The sequence below is a fragment of the Carica papaya genome, chromosome 4 (assembly GCF_054855325.1).
Source record: "Carica papaya isolate Zhongbai chromosome 4, ASM5485532v1, whole genome shotgun sequence".
NCBI lineage: Eukaryota > Viridiplantae > Streptophyta > Magnoliopsida > Brassicales > Caricaceae > Carica > Carica papaya.
The window spans coordinates 29824469-29836106 of record NC_142312.1 but is presented as its reverse complement, the minus strand read 5'-3'; the positions used below and the strand labels follow the sequence as shown (position 1 = coordinate 29836106).

Genomic DNA, 11638 nt, shown 5'->3' with positions numbered 1-11638 from the left:
AGATTAAAATCCTTTGTATCTCTAATTACTGAACACCTCTCATTATCAAACATAATCTTGGTTCTTTATTCAAATGTGAGATTAGGAAACATTAATGTGTAATCACAGTTTTTAAGGCTATATGTCTATTATTTGATCTGACGAAGTTCTGGCTCTTTATTACAGAAGAATATTTAACATGTTACTAATTGATCTAACAGGTTTCCATTCTGCAAAATGGCAAACAACCCACAAGACAGATTTGTAAAACATTTAAGAACATTATTGGTTTAATTAAGCAATTAATCAGTACCATTAAGATAACTGTTTTCACTGGATTAACCAGGAAGCAAACCCTTTTTGCGACATGTTTCAATAGCCTCCACATACATATCCTCTAAGTTGTACTTGAACTCGAACCCTAAATCTCTGAGCTTCTTGGACGAGAACACGACATTCTCCAACTTCTCGTCAACACCATCAAACCTGATCATCATTTAATTAATTTTTAATAGTTTAACTTTATTATTAATCAATTAAACATTTTAAACCGTGTTAAAAACTAAAAGAGGTATGTATCACTCGATTAATACTCTAGTCGATAATTAATTAGGCTATTATAATTAAGAATAGTCTATCATTAATTAAGTAAGAAAGACTTTGATTAATAATGTTAATTACTTGGTAGGAACATTGTAGTCTGGGTATTTTTGTTGTAGGAATTTTGCAACCTCAAGAATGGTGGCTTCATGAGAAGAGCAAATGTACCGGCCCTCAGCCTTTGGATTCTCATACAAGTATATATGAGCATTGCATAGATCATCCAAGTGCACAAACTGACATTGCCTCATAATAGAATAATGAGCTTCATTTCCTGCATACATATACATATATATATATATATATACAATATTTATCAAAATATAAATAATTGATTAAGTCATATAACATTGATAAACTTAAAATTACATACTAGTGACAGGAGAAAGTGCAGTAATGAGGCTAGGAGGCATCGAGGGTATAAGAAATGAACCGACTACTAAAGTGGGTATGATACTGATGAAATCAAGATTGTTATCCTCGGCAAATTTCCATGCTTCTTGCTCTGCCAGCGTCTTCGATACAAAGTACATCTGCGTACATGTTGTAAGATTTTAATCTAAAACTATATAGAATTATTCAACATATATCTAAACTATTATATATGCGAATAGGTACCCATCCAGTCATCATTTTGGCGCGGCAGAAATGAATGTCAGTCCAGCAAGTTTCGTCGTAGACAGTCTGTTTCTGCTCTCGCATGCTAACAGTTCCGGCAGATGATGTAAAGACTAATCGTCGTACAGTTTTTGCCTTCAAGCATGCTTTCATGATCCCTAACACTCCCTTTATTGTCGGTTTTATTACTTCATTCTGTCAAGTATATATACTCAACACACAACAAAATTAACGTTAATCTATTTATTTGTTATATTAACGTCAAGATATATATTTTTAGAATACTATAATATATATCTTGTATTACATCGGGAATGAAGATTATAAAATTCAAATTTTGATGTTGTCCCAGGCTTAAATTATGAAAAAGAAATAATAATATTGACTGAAACTTTTGATGGCCTGGCTGGTTATTATTAAGACGAATAAAATATTGGCGTATTAGATAATATACATACATATATATATAGATATATAACTTTTGGATGCAAGAAAACAAGATTAGGTTATGGTTTAGGGGGGTAATCACTACTTACTTTCTTGGCACTTTTAGGAGGAAAAAAAAAAGCTTATATACATAGCAACAAATTGTATTAGCTATAACTAATGATTAATTTAATGCATGATTATTTAACATCATAATGTGCGTGTATATATATATATATATATATATATATATATGTTGAGGAAGAAGGGGAGACCTCGGGGTCTTTGGACTCAAAATCCATGGGAGTGGCAACATGAAAGACACCGGTGCAGCCCTGAATGGCTTCATCAAAGCTTCCCTCATCATCGAGGTCTGCCTTCCACAAACTCAGCTTTGTCTTTGCGTTCGGCAAATCCAACAAAGTCTTCACCTTCTTCATATTCCCTGCCATTAATTAATATTTCATTACTTAATCCATACATATATATACGTACACATAATTTTATCAGTACACAGTAGCAACCAAGTGAAAGTGGAAGAGAGAATACGATACTGCACCAGGGTCCCGGACTGTGGCTCGAACCGCGTAACCACGCTCGAGGAGTCTCATGATTAGCCATGAGCCTATGAACCCAGCTGCACCAGTCACGCACACCGTCTCTCCTTCTGCACCTTCCGCTGCTTCCATACTTGTTAACACTTTAACTCTCTCTCTCTCCTCTCTCTCTCTCTCTCTATATATATATATATATATATGTTTAGACTCGCATATTCTTGAAGACGGGTTGGATTGGAGGAGTGATGTATCTCCAAGGTAGCTGATCTTTCTGGTTTCTTGGTGTATATAGTGAGGTTCGCAGCTTCTGCTCACAGTTGCCAATGACTATAATCCATCTGTCACCACACGTGAATGGTAGCTTTGACGTACGAAGTGGTTGTCCTTGCGGCAATAAAATAAGAAACAAAGCCGGCCGCTGTAGTCCTAGTATAATATATATATATATATATATATATATATATATATACGTATGCATACATATAAGGTCTTGCTGATCCCTATTGATAGTTAAAAATTACCCATTTATTAAGTCTATTCAGTCATTGTGCATATACGTATATATTGTTTATTGACGATTACGTAATGATTAGTCATGCATGGCTTGTAATTCGAAACTCACCGGTGAGATTCATGATGGAGCTTGCTAGCGGTTTAATATTGGAATCAAACAGTAGAAGAGTAGATGCCGGGTGTTGGGATTAACTCCAGTTTTTTTGCCGTTGATTGAAGCCATGGAATTTGATGAACTTTGAATTGATTAAAAAGAAGGAAACCAGAAGGAGTTTGGCTGGTAGTTAGGACGCATGGTTAGTGTGACGAAAACTACAAGCAATTACCACGTGGGTTTGAGTATGTTATAAATTATTTTTAATTAATAAAGTGTATAAATTTATATTTAAAATAGATATTATAATTATAATATACTTATTTTTAACTTTTATTACCAAAAAATTATGAAGAAAATTAAAACTTCCTCAATTACACTCTTGAAGTCTTTCAACCTATTTAAATTTATAAAATATCTAATAATTTTTTCGAAAAGTAATATTTGACATATAAAAAATAATATTTATAATTAATAAAATAAATAATATATACTAAAGTTCAAAATTTTAAAAAAAAAAAACATATCATGATCCAAAAGTCAGGAAGAAGATCATGATCATAATCGTTCACGATCGAAAAATCAAGAAGGATATCGTGATCGTGATCGTGATGGTACCTAGGATGTCTCCAATATTAATACTCAAACTTAAGACCAAATAGTATATTACACTAATCCTATGATTTTAATTCTTAATTCTTTATTAAACACTTCTATGATTTTGAACCTTGAAATAAAACCATTTGATTTGATGAGTAATATTAAAGATCACACTCTCAAATGTAACTCTAATTATAATAAGATGAAAAAAATAATCTTTGTAATTTTGCAAGTACAAAACTTATAAAAAATTAATTAGTTAATTATTAATTTTGTAATTATAGTGAATTAATTTATTTTTTGTGGACATGAAATATTCTTTTAAGAATTAAATTTTTTATTTGGTGATAAAATATATATAAAATTTCTATATATAGAAAGTTAAGCCCAAAATTTATATGACAATTTCTTAATTTTATTGACTTTTAACTCTCTTTATAACCAATATATATATATATATATAACTTTTTTCTAGATGTGGATGGACCGATAGCAGCAGTACTGGACCCAACTTTAAAAAAAAGTTAGTGGGGCCGAGGGACCCAGTGGCACAAGATTCTTTTGGATGCTCTTTTGGTAATTATAATAAACTTGTGGACCCAATTGTAATTATACAAAATTAGGTTCTTTAAAAAACTAAAAAATAACAACATAATAAATTAATGTACACATTTTATATATAGTCTTAATTTCTTTTTTTTTTCTCTACTGAATTAACTAAAATAATAATCTTTTTATGTTTTGTAATATTCGGAATTAATTTTTAAATATTTAAAATTAATGTATAAAATATAATTTTTAAATTATTGAATTTTTATTTAATGTAAAAATTAAAAAAAATAGATTGAGAATGAAATTGAAAATAATTTTAAAAAAAATGAATAAAAATTTGGATTCTTGTGGTGTTTTTGAAAGAAAAATCAAAAATTGAGAGTCAAAACGTAATTTAAGAAAAATGTGTCACGTAGGACTGCCAAATTAGCAGCCCCGACAAATCAGAGCACGCCGCGTGGTAAGGAGCGCTAGCACGGTGTAACCCAGGAGGCCACACTGGGAATCTGCGTGCCAGCGATCGGATGGTCCAGATTTGTTCCCGTACGTGTGGACGGTCCGAATCCGTTCTCTCTTTAAACGCGATCGTACGGTGCATATCAAATCGCGATGAACTGTTCAAATTCATTTCCTATTTAAAAGCGATCGGACAGTTCAGATCAAACGCGATAGACGGTTCAGATTAAAAAGAGACGGATATAAATATCTCACTTCACATCAAATCCTAATCTTAGCCGCCAGCCCCCCTGCTGGAGAAGAAAAACCAGTCACTGAAAAGAGAGCCAACCGCCACCACCCGCAACGCTGGAGCCACCTCCGACCATCAAAAGAGGTAAAAATTCTCACAGTCGCTCAAAATTTGATTTTGACCACCTCCATGGCCAAATTGGAGCAAAAGAACAAGCAGATGAGCTAAAAATCGCAAGTAAAGCCCGTCACCGCCGCCTTGAGAAAAATAAAAAATCACCTCCGGTGAGGCCTTTCTTGATTCCTGTTTCGTGTAATTTTTCTACCATTGTATTCACTATTTTGTTTTTCACAGGTTGACCGAAGAAAAACGTCCAATTGCGAAGGTGAGACAGTGGAGCCGCCGCACTAGAAAACTCTGCCGCCGGAAAGCTTCTATTTTTTAACTTTTTTCGGCAAACTAATGCCTTAACGTGTTTTCTCAAATGGATGAGTTCAAAATCGAACGAGACTGGCTGAAAACGGTCAGTCCGAGGTAAACCGCTGCCGCAGACGACAGTGTCGTCCCTAGAGAACGGCAGCACCGACGTGCCGAAATCCCAAAATTGACCAGAAATAGTTTTTAACATCGATTTTGAATTTTTTTGGGTATTTTTAAGTACTTAGAGCGTGTTTTAATCTTCGAAGAAAAATTTAGGAAACCCAAAAACGTCAGTAGGCACAGCTAAAAATTTAATGTTTCGGACATCGATTCAAATATGAAACTTTCACCCTATTTCTTGTTATAGAATTGAAGTTTAATTATAAATAATGTGATATTTTGTACAATTTAGAAAATCTCGATAATTAATCACATGCTACTAATGGAGCCAGAACCGATTATTATTCATTATTGATCCTGTTTGATTGATTTTACTCTTTCAAATGCATAATATTATACTGGAGTTTGTATGATAATCCAGTTGTGATTCCTTGATGCATGTATTTCTTATTTTGCGTGATTTACAATTAAATTATAAAATTAAAAATTAAATATAAACGAAAAATTATTTGATTAAGTGAGTGAATAAATAGTAACTTTACTGAATATTCTGAGAGATGGTAGATGGATCGGGTGCATCAGAAACCCTACTGTGAACGTTGTCTTATACCGAATGGGATATCAAGAATTGGTACTTTGGCACTCATACCGGACGAGGTATGAGGACGATCCGTTTCACCCTCATATCGGACAGGGTATTAAGAGATAATATTTTTTGTGCTCATACCAAACGAGGTATGGGGATAACCGGTTAATTGAAAATATTGAATAAGAGTTCACGCATAGTGGGGACATCTCTATAAACCCCCATGGATATCTGTAGGCAGATAAAAAAGGAAGATTGTTGTTATAGTTATTTGTATATTAGATTATGATATTATTTGTGATATTACCTCTATAGGTGATTTTGAAAATTTCGCTACGATAAGTGTATAATAAATAATTTTACTTATAATAAATGAATTTACTTAAATTAAGAGTTTCATTAATTATTTTTATAATTTTTAACAACCTTCATTTCTGTATCGGTGAGTAGTGTAACATTCTTACTAGGCTAAAATAGCTCACTCTTTCATTAACCATTTCAGATCAAGAGAATTAAGATCCAAATCCTGATCCACAAGAGAATTGCGAATAAGATGTTCAATTGTTTACTTTTCATTTATTTCTTTAATTTTTCGTTGTTCTTTTAGAATAATCATTCTTGTAACCCTATTAGGTATTCTAAATTATTGTGTAAGGAATATAAACTCTAACGTTATTTTTTTATTTCTGCATTCAAATTTATAATTTATTTTCTTTTTAAGTTCCAGACCGTTACATGTTTTCTAAAAAAAAAAAATTATTATATATTTATTTTTAATTATTTAACAATAATATAACTAGTTATATTGACAAAATATATATTATTTATTAAATTAATTGAAAATATATTTTTTAATAAAATTTCGTTTTCTTATAGTTAGTACGCATCTAGATCTTAAATCTTAATAATATTATAATTCACTCAAAATAAAAATAAATATTTGCATCAATTGGTTCAAATGTATTACATTCTTATTCAATTTTTATGTACCAAATCATATGTTATAAAGTATCCAATATAAATTTAATTACTATTTTTATCTTTTTTTAAATAAAAAAAAATCTTCTTTGAGAATTAAAAGAACAAGGACAATAATTTAAACTATTTAAATATTTTTATTTTTTTTAAATATGTACAAGTCATTAAATAATTTATATTTAAAAAAAAAACGTTATTCACGTGTACAAATAAATGTACACGATCCAAATAAAAATATTTTTTTTATTTAATTCATTCAAAAAAATATGTAAATTTATTAACAATCCAAAAAATAATAATAATAAAAATAAAAAATGGAGTGCTTTAAAAATTTTAAAATTTAAAATAATATTTTAATATTTTGTATAATATTATTTTTGTCTGTAGTTTGACTTTTTCATAAGTACATGCATACTTGATATATACTTTCATAAATAAGTATATAAATTTAAAAATTAAAATTAAGATTTGGGTGAATTAAATTTCATATTGGAGGGGTTAATTTTTGTACTTACTAAAAGGAAGCTACGTTGAAATTTCCTTCTAACTAGTTATAAATTATTCAGCAGCAAAGTCAGTAAAATAAATTTACCTAATTATATTTTTTACTTTTAATTTCATATTCAAAAGTATTAATTAGTTAATTAGGAAAATTAGTTATATAGCAATTTATTAAATCACTAGCTATGGGTAGTATCTAATTATAAAATATTAAAATTATATATATATATATATATGTATATGTATATAATCCAGACTTTTAACTTTCTGGTCAATCATTGAGAGGACAATAAAAAGTTCAGAAATTTATAAAATTTATTATGAAAATTATTTTTAAGTAGATGATAATTTTGACTACAATTGAAATAAGACAACCAATTTGGAAAAAGATGATTGACAGTAGATGCCTAATAAGCTACAACTGAGTTCTCAAAGAGAAGCCGGTCTTGAAAATATATTGCAACTTATATTATATATAACAAGAGTCATTATTAAAGACTTATAATTCAACTTGGGCATGAATTATTTTATAATAGAAATAAATCTTAAAAAATTATTGTAGACAGTTCGAAAAGATATAAACTATATCGAAAGTCTTTCCCGTTATTTGAACTTTATTTCTTATACGATGACCAGTTTCATATAATATTATAATAAATTGATGTATTTCATAAATAAAAAAAATACGCATTCTATCTTACTACCATCCCTAATCTCACTCCAAAATTCAAGTATTTATATTGAATCTAATTACGAATATTATAAATCATTATTCTCGACTTTACTCTTCTTCTCCTTTGACTTTTTCTTCTAGCTTCTCTCTCTCTCTCTTCCTTTTTCGACATAAAGGAGACTTGAAATGCTCCTAGAACTCTTCCACTTGCTCTTCTTTCCTGTTATCTTTGAGCATAAACCATCACCTCTTTTCATATTTCTTGACTCGCACGACCTCAATCTTTGAACCTCTCTTTATATTCCTAACAATAGCATATATTATCACTAAAACGAATACAAAAATTAAGTTGATGTAACCAGAGAGTCACTCTAAGCTTTAGTCCCTAATTCATGAACTTGGTCTTGCGCTATCATCCCCTCCAACACCATAGTATAGCAATATGGATATAGTCTACTACTAAAATTTTATTCCATGCTCACATTGAAGCTACTTTCACGTTATTCATTATTAAATTTCTTCTAAGCAATTTTAAATACTTATTATTTGTAGTGAAAATCAAATACATATTATTTCGACTTGTATCTCCTCTCATCGGCTTGCAAATATTTCATTGTTTATGATTTTTTTCCTCCTTTTACTATATATTATTGGTTGATACAATTAGCATTTAATTACCATACTCATAATTTTAAGTTAAATTAATATATATATATATATACATATATATAATTTAACAGTTTGTCATTTGATTTAGTACCACGAATTTTGTGAGGACATTTGCACACTTATTGTGCATAAAAATTGTATACCTTATAAGTCTAAAGTTTAAACAATTTAAATGACATGTGGGGTTGGGGGAGGAGGAATCCTATGATATATATAATCTAAAGTAGTCTAAAAATTAGTTCTTTTTTTATGTAAAATAACACCAAAAAAATTTAGAGGAGAAAAAAAAGCATTGAGTTAATACTAGAAAATTAAGATACTGAGAGCCAAAAAAAATCCAGATTACGTAATATTAATATATAATTTAGCACTTATAATATTAACCACCATTTTATAATTAAAAATTTAATTATATATTCGTTATTTTATACTTTTTTTACATTCATATGCCCTTGTCCTTATCGAATTATATTTAACATTAATGAAATTAATTAAGCTAATATCTCGAGACAATAATTGTGTGAATAAAATTAGACGTTGTATTTCAATTATTAGCCATTAGAAACTAAAGGATAATGTTAAATTCCAAATGATGATAAAATAGAGAAGAAGACAAAGTGGAAATGTATGATGCTTCTCTTGTGATCATGGAGGAAGATGGAGTCGATCATATGAATTATAACAGAGAAAGACAGCCAGCGTACGAAACTTCCTAAATTGAAAGAAGCTTGAGATGACTGACCCCATCCTGTTCCCCTTGCTATTTTCACTGACCTAACAATATGTATAAAGTGTGTCTCATGTTGGTACATGCATATATATATATATATATATATATGTGCTGCTATTTGTAGTGTGAGCCAAAACTCATTGATTCACATGTTGGGTTATCTCAATAACTCCATTAACAACATACACACATATACATACACCCATGAGCGTGCAAATTTATGAATTAATATGGGTTTTAAATTTGGCAATATTTAAGAGCTCTTATACGATAATTTATACACACACACACGTATATATGGACATTTATCCTTTTCTCTCTAGGGTTCTTCTTTCCTCCTTCTCTTCCAAACCCTTTTAAGTCCAACTTTTCCTTAGATGTTTCCATCTGCTTAGACAAACTCCTCCATTTCTTTTGTCCCCTAATCTTCGCAGATTTTTCATTTGATTCCGTTTTTTGTACTTCGATACGGTTCGAGTCATAAATATTAACTAAACATGCAAAAAACATGCATCATTACTAATTGACTATTATGAATATCAATTATTTGGATGTAATCTCCATTACCATTTTTGAAAATTCTTTAAGATTTAAGTATATATGTGTGTGTGTGTGTGTGTGTGTGTGTGTGTGTGTGTGTGTTGTGTTGTATGTAAGGGAGATAATTAAAAATTATAATTTGTTAAGATATTTTGTAGTTAGAATTTTGTTTGGTTGTGTAATGTCTCATTACAACGAGATTTTTTGCGTATATAACTTTTGTACACTAATAATTTTCTAGTTTATAGAGTTTCTTTAGTCTATAAAGTTCTCTAAACTAGATTTATGGATTGATTGTTGAAAGGTAGATTCTTATTGATAATGTTAATAGACAGTTTTTAAAAGACTAAGTTAGTGATAGATTGATTTTGTGTTATTAGTAACCTATAAAAAGAAATTAATAGATTGTCATAAATTTTATCTCACGATAATTGTAACACCCCAACCCTTTTCTTTTCTTTTATTATTATTATTTTATTTTATTTTATTTTTTCAAAATTTTTATATGAAAATAATAATTTATTTTGTAATAATATATGATTTTAATTTATTTTATTTTATTTAAATAGAAATAATAATAATAATAATAATGGGTAGAATTATTTAGGAATTTAATTGAAAATAATTTTGGAAAAAAGTTGTGAAATTTTGGGTTCTTGAAGTATTTTTGAAAAGAAAATTGAAAACTGTAAGTCAAAATGTAATTTAAAAAAATTGTGTCACGTCAACAACTCCAACCAACCAGAACACACTGCGTGGCAGAGACACTGACGCGGGAGGCCATGCGGAAGGGAATCAGGTGGGCGATCCGCGTGCGCGCGATCGAACGGTTGAGATCCGTTCCCGCGCGCACAAACGGCTCAGATCAAAAACGCGCACGGACGGCCCAGATTACAACGTGATGAACGGCCCATATTCATTTTCTATTTAATCGCGATCGGATGGCCCAAATTAAATCGTGATAGACGGTTCAAATTAAAAGTGGATGGTTATAAATAATCTCATCCGCACCCAAACCCTAACCCTAGAGGCCAGAGCCCCTCGCCGAAGAAGACAACCTAGCTGCCAGGGAGCCGATCGCCACCACCCGTTGCGGCACCGGAGCAATTTTTAGCCGCCAAACGAGGTAAAAAATTTTTTCTTGGCTCAGAATTCGATGCTGAACCCACCTATGGAAAAATCGGAGCAAAAACACTGGCCAATTGGCTGGAAAACGCCACCGAAGCCCAGCAGCGCCGCCGCGGGTTTTCTCGATTTTTGCCTCCGATGAGGCCCTTTCCGATTCCCGTTCAATGAAATTTTTCCACCATTGTGACCATCGTTTCTTCCTCTACAGGTTAACCGGAGCAAAACACCAAATCGCGACTTGAGCCGGAGGAGCTGCCGTACCGGAGAGCCCCGCCGCTGGTAAGTTTCGGTTTTTGGTATTTTTTCGGCCTACCGAGAGCCCTAAGGGTGTTTTCTAACATGAACCAATGCAAGTTTGGCCAAATTCGGCCGAAAATGGCCAGAAACAGCCAACTCGAGGCGGATCACTGTCGCAAGCGGCGGCACCGTTGCCGGAGCACGGCGGAGCCACCGTGCCGGAATTCTAAAATTGGCCTAATATGCCTTAGGTCTAATTTTTTGAGTTATTTGGGACATGTGTGGATACCGTAAACGCGTTTTAGTTCCCGAAAAAAATTTAGGGAATCCATGTACTACCCGTTGGCGCAGTGAAAATCCGGTTTTCGACGTCGAATCAGGTAAGGATCTCTCACCCTATTTCCTATCACGGGATTAAAGTCTAATAAA

General features: G+C 31.3%; 1 protein-coding gene across 2 annotated transcripts; it reads right to left on the bottom strand.

Moving 5' to 3' along the window:
• Positions 1-91: 91 nt before the first annotated feature.
• Positions 92-2940, bottom strand: LOC110820638 (dihydroflavonol 4-reductase). Of its 2 annotated transcripts, XM_022050172.2 has the most exons (7): positions 2803-2921; positions 2183-2606; positions 1899-2068; positions 1198-1392; positions 953-1112; positions 661-853; positions 92-465 (listed from the first exon to the last, which is right to left on the bottom strand). In XM_022050172.2, the coding sequence occupies exons 2-7, from the start codon at positions 2310-2312 to the stop codon at positions 318-320; spliced, it is 996 nt and encodes a 331-aa protein (XP_021905864.1). In that variant the 5' UTR covers positions 2313-2606; positions 2803-2921; the 3' UTR covers positions 92-317. The 2 variants fall into 2 exon arrangements, with proteins under 2 accessions (XP_021905864.1, XP_088074994.1); XM_088218868.1 differs by lacking the exon at positions 2183-2606 and having other exon boundaries at positions 2803-2940.
• Between the last annotated feature and the right edge of the window lie 8698 nt (positions 2941-11638).

Excerpts from the sequence above, each read along its gene's own strand:
- LOC110820638 (XM_022050172.2), bottom strand. The coding sequence starts at position 2,312 with ATGGAAGCAGCGGAAGGTGCAGAAGGAGAGACGGTGTGCGTGACTGGT. Across the intron at positions 2,069-2,182 it reads AGCCACAGTCCGGGACCCTG|GGAATATGAAGAAGGTGAAG; the intron begins GTGCAGTATCGT and ends AATTAATGGCAG. Across the intron at positions 466-660 it reads GACTACAATGTTCCTACCAA|GTTTGATGGTGTTGACGAGA; the intron begins GTAATTAACATT and ends AATGATGATCAG.